Source organism: Denticeps clupeoides, chromosome 5 (assembly GCF_900700375.1).
Source record: "Denticeps clupeoides chromosome 5, fDenClu1.1, whole genome shotgun sequence".
NCBI classification, from domain to species: Eukaryota; Metazoa; Chordata; class Actinopteri; order Clupeiformes; family Denticipitidae; genus Denticeps; species Denticeps clupeoides.
This window is the reverse complement of record NC_041711.1, coordinates 16,166,773-16,180,555: the sequence shown is the minus strand read 5'-3', so window position 1 is coordinate 16,180,555 and position 13,783 is coordinate 16,166,773. Positions and strand designations below refer to the sequence as shown.

Here is a 13,783-nt window from a genome sequence, read left to right as displayed (position 1 = left end):
AGCTCCAGAACAATTTAACCATGGCTGTTCTCTGGCGGCAGAGACCCCACCCCCCTGGTGAGCAGATGGGGGCAATGAGGACCAGTGTTTGCTGTGCATTCTCCACCACGGTTGGTAGCATCCAGGCCCATGGGGAGCATCCAGGAGGTAACCAGGCAACGAACAGTCAATTCAGGGGATGGTATGAAACCAGGAGTAGGGCAGAGACCCGTCGCATAACTTCAAGCAATAATACTTGACACTACACACACACACACACACACACACACTAAGCCTGCTGTGCTCATTACCCTGCACCTCCATTTCTCCATGACCACCAGCTCTCTTATCATGACAAATATAATAGCCAGTGTAATTTGTTCTATGGTAAATGCATAGAATCTGTGCAGAAAAGTGTGTATTTAACTATGTGGTGCACATTGTAAATGTATTGTTTGGTTCTGTCTGTTTTCTGCCAGAAAATACAGACTACACATCCCGCATTGTAGTTACTAGCTTAGCATTCCCACATGAACACAACACACCTTATGTTACCAGTTTCATTTATTAATTTATTGTTAACTATCCTAGTGAACAGTGAGGTACCCACTACTTCAGCTCCATTATTCTCACAATTGCACATACACACTGTTCACGTTTTCACATTGGTCTTACTGGTCCAGCCCCATAAAGGTTCCCCCCTGGAAAAGAACGGTGCCTTTATGGGCCAGCTTGGGACAGGGGAAAAGTGTGTTTGATTTAAGCGGTAAGCGTTTGCCCTGTATGATTTGAGTTGTGTCTTTTGGGTTATGGAAGAGTGAATTGTGAATATGTATGTGTATATATTTTAGATTCTCCCTGATTGATGGCCACCTGCTTTTCCCCCTGCCTTATTGGGCTCACCCAATTAGGAGATGATTGTGGGGTGTATTTAGGGGGGACAGAGTAGTAAACCAGGGGACCTTCATGTGTCAAGATCAGGTTGGTGTTTCAGTGACTGGGTAGAATCTGTAGCTTTTGTAAATATGTAATTGATGCCTGTGATGACTGGTTTTGATTTTCTTCATTTTTTTTCCACACTGTAAATAAACCTGCACCTTTTTTTGTACCTACAACTGGTGTTTGTTTGACCTCTTTTGGTGGATGTACGTTACTCACAGGCGGGTACTGGGGTACATACCATCAACAGGCAATTTATTGCAAACATCTAGCATGGATGTACGACCTTTCACGCCTGATAACAAGCTTTTGCTTATTTAGACACAATTTATCATCCACCCTCTAGCTACTTAAATAATAGTTAAAGCCAACAGCATTCATGCTGGGATACTCTCGCTAGTTCTACATACACAATATGTATCTGTGTGTGTGTTTTTGTATATTATATATACATATATATATATACCTAATTTGTTTACTCAGAATCTGAGTTTCTATGATTGTGCATGAGGAGATGCTGGAGGTGAACGACTATGAACAAAAAGGGGCACAAGGGTCAAAATGGAACCAAAACACACAAAGGAACCCAGATCCCCAAAAACACCAAAACAGAAAACACCTGGATTCATTCAACACAAAGAGAGAGCGAAGACAAGCTGTCCATGATGAGGAGATGTGAACACGTGGACCCAGGGTGGGTGCGCTGGCCCAACCGGGCGTGGCCAGGCCCCTGATTAGTGCAGCTGGAGTTCACAGCGGGCGTGGGCATGCCAATTAAATAAATAAACTGAGCAGGAACTGGGGCCTTGCTTCTCTAAGCTGTGCTGAAAAGAACATGAGGCACTGCAGCAGCCCTGGCTGACAGCGTGACCAATAACAGCTTCCCTGGCAATCGCGCCGCCACGGCCTGTCACCGCCAAAACGCAGCCACTCCATCAGGCCTGTCCCCTCCTCTACACGCCAGCTTCACCCCCTCTTCCTCCACCTGTCATCATCTTTCTTTTCTTTTTCCTCTCGTTCCACTACGCCGTGCTCCCCTTTGTCCCTCACACTTTTTTAAAACAACAATCCTTCTCTCATCTTACCATTTTACCTCTTCTTATCCATCCCCCTGCCTCAGCAGATGGCTTTCGCTCTGTTTCCCCAGAAACACCCCCCCCTCTCTGCTGTCTGTTGTGTCAGGCAGCTAATGAAGCGAGTGACACAGAGCTCCCCAATTCCTCCGTCTAAAAAACAGAGGGGAAGGAACAAGCATCGTCCAGTGAACCGGCGTGGTCCCATGTTCCTGTAGCCCCGCCCCAGCGACAAGCCGCGCTGGATGTGGACGAGATGGCAGGGGCTAATTAGTGAGGCTGCTGCTTAATGCAAACATTCCAATTAAAATGCTGCGAGGCGCACTGTTGGCCCCCCCACAGCAACGACCTGCAACCTGGATCACGGCAATCCACGTGACACAACGTTCGCCGTATAATCCAATCCATGCACTCTCCACCCGCAGCCTAATGAAGATGCACTGCTTCAGTTGGTTGCCCTGTTTCCACTCTATTACGGCAATATGGGGGATAATTATCCTTTCATATCGGGCAGGAAACCCAGGATGTTTTTAATAAGATTGTTTGGATTCGAAATAAAAACTGAGCTTTAGCAAATACCCATCATGCCTGCTGCACGATGACGTCTGGCTCGCCGCAGGCATGATGATAATTAATCCAAGAACCGCTCTTCTCCAGCCTGGATCCGCTCAGCACTGCTGCTGAGAACAGCCAGCTGATGTCACCCGTCTCCGTGGCGATGAGCGTCACACGGGGCTGCCCCGCGAGACTGCGGCTCGGCAACGGCACAGGCAGGGATGTGATGCTCAAAAGAGGGGATGCTTCTCAGAAAGATTGTTGTGTGTAGGTGCCGCTGTGCGTACGTGCGTGTGTGTGTGTTCTTTTCTCTTTTCATCTCTGCTTTTCTCTATCTGCTGCCTCTTTCATTCAGCCCACAATAGTCCAGCCGCCCTCTGACCCCTCCTCTGTGCCAGCCCCTCCTCACCTATGAAGCTGAGCAGGAGGTGGTGGAAATTGGAGCGTGTGTGTGTGTGTGTGTGTGTGTGTGTCTTTGTCCAGCTGGGCAGCTTCTCCATCCATCCTATTCACAAAGTCCACAGACAGTCTATGCTGGGTTTCAGCCAGACCTTCCGCCAGGGCTGTCTGCACACAACCCGCGGGGATCGCTACGGGAAACCGGACCCCACCCTTCTAAATCACACACACACACACAGAGGATTGATGTGTGCACCCATGGCTTAACACACCGCAGATAAACAGCTGCTACAGCAGCTCCGAATCACCCTGATTAACTGTTCATTATGAGGCGGCAGTAATAAAATGTTATTCCTGCACTGCTGCTTGTGGTCATTAATTTGCGGGATGCTGCCGCGCTTCTAGGCTTTCTTGGAATTCAGTGGAATTCCCAAATGCATTTTATTACACCATCACACATAACACCGCAGGTCATATTGAACGTGGTAATTACTGGGAAGAAGAAGCTAAATGTTGATTTTGCACCTCATTTGTACCTCCCCACAGGACAGCTGAACATGTAAAGACATGTAAATGGCGGCAGGGCGCAACGTGCCGAGCGGCCACACGTGTCTCGGGGCACACATGCATGGCCGGTCTGTTAACGTGTGGGTGTGCATGTGGGCATGTCTGTGTGTGTTCTGGGGAGGAGGGCTTCGCTGCTTACATGTACTCTCTGTGTGCTGAGTGCACGGCCGCCGCGTTGCTGTAGCGCCACAGTACAATCATGGAGGACAGAACATCCAGCGTGGCGTCAAACTGCAGAAAATGGGCGGACAACAACAAATCGTCAGCAAGCAAGACGGCGCGGAAGCCCCTCTCAACATGACCATTTCAAATATAATTAATTACACATTTTGGCTCTGCATCATTTGGTAGCCATGTTACGTACCCTGAATGTGTCCATTAGGCATTAATCAGTTGTGTTGTAACGGAGGAATACTTACTGCAAAGCCAAAGGCAGAGGCACTGTGTCTCATTACAGAAACCGCTAGAAATGAGGGGAAGAGGGAAAAAAAGAAAAGAAAGTCAGAAAACAGAGATCAGTGTGTGTCGTGCAGCACGTCTCACATAATAAGGAATGACCTTGTGATGTGTATTGAGTGGGAATGAGCTCACAGTGTGCTGTCAGGCCTGTGCTGTGTTAAAAGAGAAGGGGCGAGAAGAAAGCTCAGCCGAGACCATTTTCTTCAGTAGCTGGATTCGCGTTTCGTCCACAGAGAGGCGAATCGGAGCGAGCTGTGGTCGTCTGGTGTGGATTTCCACACTTTTGTCTACAGTAAGCATTTTGGGTCATGCGATCGGGACCAGCAGAGGTGCAGCATGGCCCCTTTCCAAATATCGATCCCTAAAGTTGACCCTGTGGGGTCCTGTTGCCCCCGTCTCCTGGCGAGTTCCCAGGAGGAACGAAAAGAGACGGAGGTGAGAGGAGTAATCCTCCATTCTGTCTGCGAGCTGGCAAAGTTCCGCGCAGAACTTGGCCAGGGATGTAGGAAACTCGCCCAGGCGCTCATAAGCATCGACAGATAAAGTACCTGACACCTCTAAGAACCACGGTCGGAGGAGCTCTGATTACCCAAAACTTTTACCACAGACGCACAAAATACCTGTCGGCCACAGGCTGACTGACAGACACCCACGGACCAAGGTGCAGCTCTTTTTCTTTTTTTCCACGGCACTTTCAACTAGCGGTGAGACAGGAAGCCCTGCTCAGCTCCCACTGCAGAGCGGAGCTACATAACAGCACGGCTCCTGGCTCCTGCAGCAGAGTGACTGCTGATGCAGGGCCTGAATAATAAAAAAAATTCTACATCAGTAGCTGCTCTTCTGAATTCCTCCATGCTAGTAGGACCAATGAAATTTCTGTTGTGCTGTTCCCCCTGTTCCTGGAGAAGTAGGTCATACTGGGCCCTTAAGAATAGCATCTCCACTCACAGCATGGAATACTTGGGAAATAAGCGAGCAAAACCAGGAAGCCTGATTTATGCATAAATATGAAGTAACAAGGCCGAGGTTGGTAAAGATTTCAGAACCCTGAATCTGTCTACTGCTACTGCTGTTTTTTTTTTTTTACATAAAATAGTGCTAAAACCAATCTCAGTTTTTGTCATGCATTTCTTTATTACCATACTAGGCCAAATAAAAATACTTTTCCATCTAATGATGTCTAAAAAATCTTCTAGACCAAAATGCAATACAAGTAGATGATGCCACATATGACAATTAGAGACATTTTTTAAATTATGTGGGTTTGTGACACATATTTAGTATACATTAATAACATTATTATAACATTAATAACATGTATGCATATTTCTAAATTCTAATGCATAAAATGTGTCCCAATTCACCTGTTGGGGTTCATATTTTTAGTCTTAATACATACAAATACTTACTTAAGATTCCAGTTATTTACAGGGGAAGGTGAAGTAAAGTTCACACAAGGCAGAAGAAGACTCGCGTGAACTATGACCTCAATATAGGAGATACTGTTCAGAATGGACAGGGACGGCATCGTTTGCACGGACACATTACACCGCAAACAAATTACACTGGAGCCTGGTTGCACAGAAATAAATCACACACATGCCTTACAGGCAACCAGATTTACTCGTATATACTGAGGCGGTGGAGGCTAGCCAACCTGTCTAGACCAGCGTGCTTTGCACGCACTAGACTATAACGAAATGTGTAGGGGGGCTCACCTTTTGTCGGACACAGTAACCCCCTAAGGTAAAGCTCCTTATTCTAAAGTCACACATGCTAGACATGGCTTTGTGTGGCAGGTATGGTGGGGATGTGTGTAACAGCAGAACTACTTCCAGATGAACACGGGAAAAAGCTAAGGAGCTGGTGGTAGACCTCCGCAGGTAAAAACAGCCCCCACTGCAACCCCTGAACATTTGGAGTGCAGGGCCTGCTCCTGAGGACCATCTATGGCTCGCTGGTGGCATCAGCCATCTTTAATGGTGTGGTCTGCTGACAGAAAGATCCAGCTCTGTTCTAGGATGCCCTCTGGACCCAGTGGATGCAATGAGTGAAAAATGTGGCTAAGCTGTCCCCACTGTTGGATAACATCTCCCACCCCCTGATGACACTGAGCAGCTCCTTCAGTTGAAGGCAATGTGGGAAGGAGAGATTCAGAAGGTCTCTACAGCCTTGCAGCATAGAGTAACAAACACACATATTTAATACTCCATATCTATATTCTATGTGTACATTTGTGTATTTAACAATATATATAATGTTAATAATACACTCATCCACAGTTATTTCCAGAATATTTATTTGTATAGAGTACTTTTTATACTATACTGTTATCATAGTCTTTAAGTTATTTATTTTATTTTTTGCTGCTCTTATCTTGTACTGTCCACTTTCTGGCGTGACAATGTAAATTTCCCACTTGTGGGACTAGCAAAGGACTAGCAAAGGATCATCTTTTCTTATCTTAAGACATTAACTCGTCGCTAATCGTGCACATATGATGGACGAATCAGGACCCTTCGCTTTTAATAGTTATCCATTTGCCAAAAATAGCACCGTAATAGCACTTCTCTACTCTGAGCCATTTTTCAGTGTTACTGCTGGATTAGGTGACTTTTTCTCTCTCAGGGGCAGTGATGTATGGTGCGGTCTTTAATCCATTTACTGAAGTTAGCAATGAGATTAGGCAGAGAGCAGTTGCCGGTTAAAAGCCAGGCAGGACTCCCATAAAGATGAAATATCAGAAACATTTTTTTAAATCTTACTATTTTGGGAGGCATGTTGTTATACTAAAATAAAAAAAAAAAGATCTCTGATATAATTTATAATCTCAACAGGATGCCATCATCTGACAGTCAAGCAATGGGGAGTCATTGCAGCAATTCAGTGTCACAGCAAAATCACAGTACTTATATTTGTTCATAAGGCATAACGCTTCTCGCTATGCATACGGCATAAAGCCATTATGAGACAAATGCATTATATTAATGCAGCCATGGGCATAAATCCTAAATATGGTTCTACTAATCCACAATGTACATCCACGCCTCCCCTTTTAATCCAGAAGTTTTCACAAATAATTTTTTTCCCAATTGGACTGCTCCATTTTGATAGTTAAATGCCGCATTCCAGAACTGTTTACCGTTGCTGTGCTGAGAGCCAACAAGGCGGTCTGCGTCTATACGCCGGGGCCTTATTGTGTGGAAGATGTCAACATCTAACCAGCACTGAATCCTCTCATGTGGCGATTACTGTGTTTTGGTTAAGCTGGTAGGCTGAAAGCATGCCAGTCTTTAGCCCGGGGAGAGTTCCCTGCCAATAAAGCGAGTGCCAGATTGTCTGCTGTACGAATGTGATGATCTTTTCGCCACTGCTGTTTATTTCCAAATTTTTCCTACCATTTGGTAAAACCCACAATAAAAGACACAAAACTTCTATCAAACGGCACAAAACACACAAGCCGTCAGTGAGTGGCTAACGTTCCCTCAGGCTGAACACCTACAGTGGCAACAGACTCTGGTGTCAGGTGGAATCCTGTTACGCCACAAACCCATTTAGAATGAAATCAAGGGAGATTGATGCTCACTTGGACTATTCAGCAACAGAGAGACTGAGCGGAAACCGGTGGAGGTGGCAGGAAGCATCCATCTGTGGACGTCTGCATGTGGATTTATCATCGTCTCTGTCCATCTCTCTCCACAAGGCCAGGTAGTCTGTGTATCTGTCACACTTTTTCACTGTTCCCTCCCTTCGCAGATCCGGGAGGGTACATCATGGTTGCTATCTCTCTTCCTCGCTGTCTCAGCCTCCCTCCCCATCCTTCAAATCCACCGGAGAGACCAGTACATGTTTCCCTCATCAGATCAGAGAGGGTCGATTAGGAAGGACCAGCCCCCACCGCCCAGTCCCGGCCAAGTGATCTCTTTGTTTCTCTCAGCTCCCCATCAGCACTCGTGGAGAGCCACCATCCATCAGCACTGACAACTTCTCAATCCCAGTTCCGCAAGGCGCCGAAGCTGCCTGCAAATCCATCTAAATTAAGAGCATTGTCTTGAGCCGGCTCATAAGATCAGATGAAAGTAAATGGCAGCCCGGAGTTATAATATCTCCCTATATCTCTTGTTTTGCATATGCCCTTTGCAAAATCCTGAGGAGTTTTCACAGCGTCCAGATGAACAAAAATAACCCTTTGTTTGCATTTATGATCATTTTGGTGTTGTGTGCTGATATTGTGCCTACAGCTCATTCTCATTTCACTCAAAACATTGCTTCCTGCGTTTATTATTCAAATATTTCAGTCAGTCAGTCATACCCTTAAACTAATAATTTGATTTAATTCCAGCATTCAGTCTTCTCTGACTCATCTTGACTTAGCAACACTTACCCAGTATTCATTGCAAAAGGAGAATTTTTTAATTTCATAAAACTACCAAACATTTCAACAAAATTACCACAAAATATCATTATCCAGCAACCTGCAGCTGAGTAGAACTTTTCTCCCATTAGTAGCACACCTTTAACCAAACCCCTGCCTAATTTGGGCCTGAATCAAAAAGGCTTAAAGGGTTTGAAAGTACCGCATTGACCATGAGGATAATTTAACCAAGCAATTAAATGGCTTAAAGCCTCGAATGACTTGACTGATTAAATGCCCCGGGCTGTATTAGTTCACCATTAACACAGAGCTCAAAGTTGATTTGATCCTCATTCGGTGTGGGAATCACACGCTGACCCACAATTCAATGCTATCATAATATGTTGCCCATGATACTGAAGCAAAGCTAAATATATTACATAATTCTATCAAAACCTGCTATAAATCCCAACCTACGTTTGCTGGACACCAGCAGGTTGATAATGTTTCACAAGAGCAAGTATTACAATATATTTCCCTATCGATTTATTGTCCATCAACGTTCCTCCTCAGCAGGGACGACCGGGATCTAGGGTGCAGCTGTCAGGCTGGGAAGAAATTAGCCGAGCACAACGGGGATTATTCCGATGACAAGCCCTCTCAACCTCCAGCCAGGGCGCAGAGCAGCATTACGCTAAACCTCTCATCCCAGATGCAGAGCTTGCCAAACCATAATGGTCAAGTGGGGCAACGATGCTTGTTATTCATTGCGCGCCGAATTCAAGACATCAGGGCCAGATGATCGACTGGGCTCTGGAGCTCCGGTGATATCAAGTGGTGATTTCATCGATGATGTTTGCCATCAACTCTGCCAGAGTGGTTCTTTTTTTCAGGGGAGCTGCTGCAGTACATCCTGTGGCATCAGCTCCCCAGATTTAACGTTCACGTGTGTGTCATCGGTTCATTGCTATGATGGATGTCCATGCATTCCTCGCTCCAAAATTAAAAGAACTACGTGAAGCAAAAGAAATATAAATGCCTTTTCAGACATTTCCTCTAAAAAGCCTGAATAATTTAAACCCTAAAGAGCATCTAGTAGGTGGAGAATTGATGACAGAGGGCTTCAAAGTGGATCAAAGTCTGTAGGGACCATTAATAAAGGTGTGTATTGAATATCCGTGAAAACAAGAAAATAAATGCACCGCACGGCAGCTCCGATGGCTGCCGTTTGGCTGAGCAGGAGAGCGGTATTTTACAAGCTGACCACGTTAAAGCAGCACCGGGGAGCACTAACCACTCCTCGCTCTCGGCTTGCAGTCAAAAGGCAATTCCAGACAGAAGAGGTCTTCGGGGATCAGGCTCTGACATGGTGTGACATTCGGACACCTGCGCTGGCATCTCATGACATGCTGTCAGGAGATGTGGCGTTGGCGGCCCTGTTTCCACCAATCCAGGCACGAGATTCAATCATGAACGTAGTATGGAAAAAAACTGATGTGATTGAAGGTCCCCTGAAATAATTTGTTTTCTTTTTTATAGGTCTTAGTGGTCTGAAGTCTCTTTCCAACATTCAGATGTGGTGCCGAATTGCAGCCACTTTCAGCCAGTCACACAATGAGATTTCCCCATGTGGCACTGTTTCGATGTGAGTCGCCTTATATGCTAACGAGGAGGATAGCAGCCTATAGAAGATCAGGGGGCCATTCGCGGAAATGACATCATCAATACCATTCACCAATAGTGATGACCGGGTGATAGTAGCCTGGTGGGTAAAACATGAACTAGAAGACCCAGGTAAATGAAAAATGATGGGCATGGCAGTTTAGAAGTACTGAATTTTTAGAATCAGTTCACTAAAAAGATTTGCTCGAAAGAATTACCGAAGCACTGAATCATTCAGAGCATGGCATGAGGAGCCTACGAATTTGACTTCCTGAACTGAGTGTTGTGGACAAACTTTGACAAAAACCTTTTTTGAAAACTCGTGATGTTTTAAGTGTCCTGTCCTACTTTATGCTATTTAACTGGTCCATTACAAGGACTGAATAATTCACACCAAACGCCATTACTATTACAAACACCATTACTGGCTTAATCTGCTCTATTGAAAGTAATTCAGTCACTATTCTCATTGTAGAATAACATTATCCAACCCCTGGATTCTCTACCATCTTATCTGTACTCATGACAGTAAACTGACAGCATTTCAATTGATACTGATAACTGTTTTGTCTCTGCACCCAGGCTCTGGAACTCAGTATCATAAATTCACTCTTGCCCTTTAAATCCTCTCTCACAACCCATCTGTTCAAGTGCACTTTCTCTCTCGGAGTCATTTGCTCTGTTTAATTGATTTATAGTATATATGACTTTAAATCTTGTTTTATTATGCCTTATAATTTTGTGTTTTATGTTTGGCGCAGACATAAAGTCGCGACTGCGTTTTTCCAGATAAAAATAAAATTAATCCGCTAGGTTCTTCAGATTCTCGCATGATGGAACTGAAAAAAATACTTTTGTGCTCATTTTTACTTCCAATCACCCAGCAAGTGCAATGCTTCACACGTTTGCAGGCCATGACAATCGGTGGAGCTACTTTTTTAGGGGAGGGGTCGGAAATTCTCTGGGTGGACAAAGCATGAGAAACAATAAATAACTTTTCCAGATCTGGCAATCTTAGCTGCCGCTTTCTGAGTGGCAAAGCGGAATGGCCAAAGCAGTCTTTATACATATCGCCATTTCTATCCACTGCAGGACCATAAACAGGCTAGGGGAACTTGTATCATATAATAATCTCACAAAGTGAAATTTTCTTGACAATCGACATTTAAAGGAAAGAGAGGAAGCTGAGCCTGAGGTCCAGGATTTCTTCCCAGGATGATGCTTTTTAGGGCCCAAAGAGGGTTCCTTTAAAGTTCTGTTTTTAATGCACCTAGCAGATGGTTTTCTTGTGTAGAACAACTCAGACTCAAAGGATGCCAATATTGGTATCAAAGGCTAACAAACAATGGCACACAAACATCCCCACCCACGGATGCGCCGTGAGTAGGAGCGAAGCAATTACTCCACTTTTCCACTGTCTCAGGGGCCGCCGGAAAATAGAACAGCTTCTGTTGTTTCTGTTTCTGTTGTTCTCACCAAGAGAACCCCGGTCTGACTACAACGGAACAGCAACTGTCCAGGCCGCACTGTGGTTGGGAACACTGAGAGAGATGTGGGGGTGCAGGGGAAAGGGGGTACAGCCTTCTCCATCCCTCCTCCTGTCTCTGTTCTCGCTCCTCTCATCTCGCCGCTCGTATTTTTAGACCGCAGACTCCATGGGATTTGGCGTGCAGGCTTTTAGTGGCTCACTGTTCTGAATGCATTAATGTGTGAAGACTTGTTTGGAGTTTTCTCTCTCTCTCTCTCTCTCTCGCTCTCTCTCTCTCTCGCTCACTCCTGCAATGCAGGGTGATTTACATTCAGGGCATGGCACAGAACCTGAGGGTACCTGCCGCCTGCCCACCTGTGTCCTTGCCACACAGACACTGGCAAGGCTCTGCTGCCTCCTATGGTGACAGGATCGCCAAGCAAAGGGCAGTCGTTGGCAGTGAGGGCAACTGAACGTGTGGGCGTGTCCCCGTGCTGTTTACTATGCAAATTAACGTGTGCAAATTAACGTGTTAATGCGCAACTGTGAACTTTTTAGGAACACAAACAATGGCCACTGGGTGTTTGTTTTTAATAATAAAACGTGGCATTCTCGTATTTATTGAAATGCTTATGAAGAGTATGAGCTGAAATGTTGCTTTACAGTAAATAAGAATCTGTTGTCATAGTATATGAGCAGTGGGGCCTACTGTGGACCTTTTCAGTTTGTTTTCATGATTCGATGAAGAAACGGTAAGCTTTCGTACTTGCTATTTTTGGTTTTGTGTTGATGATTATGCTCGACATCGATGAGAACATAACATCCAATTCACCAGAGGAATGTCCAGTTTCCTTCATGCTGTCAATACCCGGCTGCAACAACTGACCTCCTTCACAATAGTCCATTATTTTTTATGTCGGCTCCTTGCGGCGACAGTCTTGCAGAAATGTACATTTATTTTACTGACAGCCTGACGTTCGGCTTCCTCTCAGCTTCGGCGCGTCTGCCGTGTTGTTGTTGGTGTCCTGCTCGCCTCTGCATCGGATTTCAGCCTCTCCCCGCATTTGTTCAAAGCGGAGGTACGCAGCACCGGCAGAAGTGAATGTGCAGCTTCAGAGCCGACAACGTGTCACCGAGCACTCGCTAATTGGCTCCCGAGGAAGCCGCAAGGTGTCTGAGGGATTGAGATCTTACAGTCTGCCGCAGATTTTTCGCAACCAGATCCTCCCGCCCGCCCCCCAAAACGTGCTGTGGCTGACAGTAATAGCGAGGAAAGTGCTATTGCCTGGAAACGAAGGCGTAAATATGAGCGAGGTTGTGTTTTAACCTAAATCTGCTGTCTGCCTGGTCAAACTCTCCGGGACAAGATCTGATGCCCCTGCGCAGCCACAGGCGGTACCAGCAGCCCCTGGAACGGCGGAGATGTAACTCCCGGCACGGGGGCTGCCGTTACTCTCGCTCCTCATTGGAGCCATAGGTCAAACAATAAAGAAAGACGCTCGATTCCTCCGAGAGACCGGCATCAGAATTCCTGGTTCCCGGGAAGCTGCGGACTGCCTCGGGCATTGATCCGGACAGCGGGAGCCGCAGAAACTGGTTCTTGGGGAGGACCATCATGTCGATGGTTTCGGGTGGCGGTACTGGCCTCGTCCAATCGGACGGACGCACAGATAAAATGGCCGACTCGACAGGGTATGCGAAGCCCACCCATTTGCCCTAGATCCACAGCTCGAACGCTGCACAAACAAGCACTTAGCGCACTCAGCACCGTTTTCCGACCGGCTAAGGACTCGTTCATTGAACTTAAGTGGCAAATGCGAAGCATTTAAGGTACTATGCATGCCAAGGTCTGTAACAGTACGTCTTCCATCAAAAATGGAGGAAAACAAGTCGAAGAGAGAAGGCTGCATGATGAATTGCTCCTTTCGCAAACCACAACTGACTAGCATGCTAGCAAGCTGACCCTTTTTAGATTTATATTGATGTCAGAAAATGAACCTTTAACCCCTCCTCGCAGCAATGAGATGGAACTAGCTGGGCCATGGAAGGGGTGTCTGGAGACGGTAAGGGCTTGAAATAAAGCCCTGGCTGGTGTGCTGCTTGAAGAGTTCCGTGCCGTTTGCGGAAGGTTTTCCCAGCAACGTTCGGAACTTCACATTTCTGTTTACCTAATAACCCCTGGGGAAATATTAGTCCTCTTCTCACTGTAATGAGTTGGCAGTGTGTGTGTGTGTGTGTGTGTGTGTGTTTGTGAAGGATCATTGCCAATACACCATGATGACAAACACACAGCAGGATCCGAGTTTGTGCTGAGAGAAAAGGTGCATG

The 13,783-nt window shown here is 45.9% G+C and overlaps 1 protein-coding gene across 2 annotated transcripts in view; it reads right to left on the bottom strand.

Moving 5' to 3' along the window:
- tmem163b (transmembrane protein 163b) overlaps positions 1-13,783 on the bottom strand; it is a 29,151-nt gene that overhangs the window by 12,414 nt on the left and 2,954 nt on the right. For both annotated transcript variants that reach the window (XM_028981840.1, XM_028981839.1), the window contains 2 exons: positions 3,932-3,975; positions 3,652-3,743 (listed from right to left, as the gene is read on the bottom strand). In XM_028981840.1, the coding sequence (XP_028837673.1) occupies positions 3,652-3,743; positions 3,932-3,975 (136 nt within the window). The remainder of the gene's footprint in view (positions 1-3,651; positions 3,744-3,931; positions 3,976-13,783) is intronic.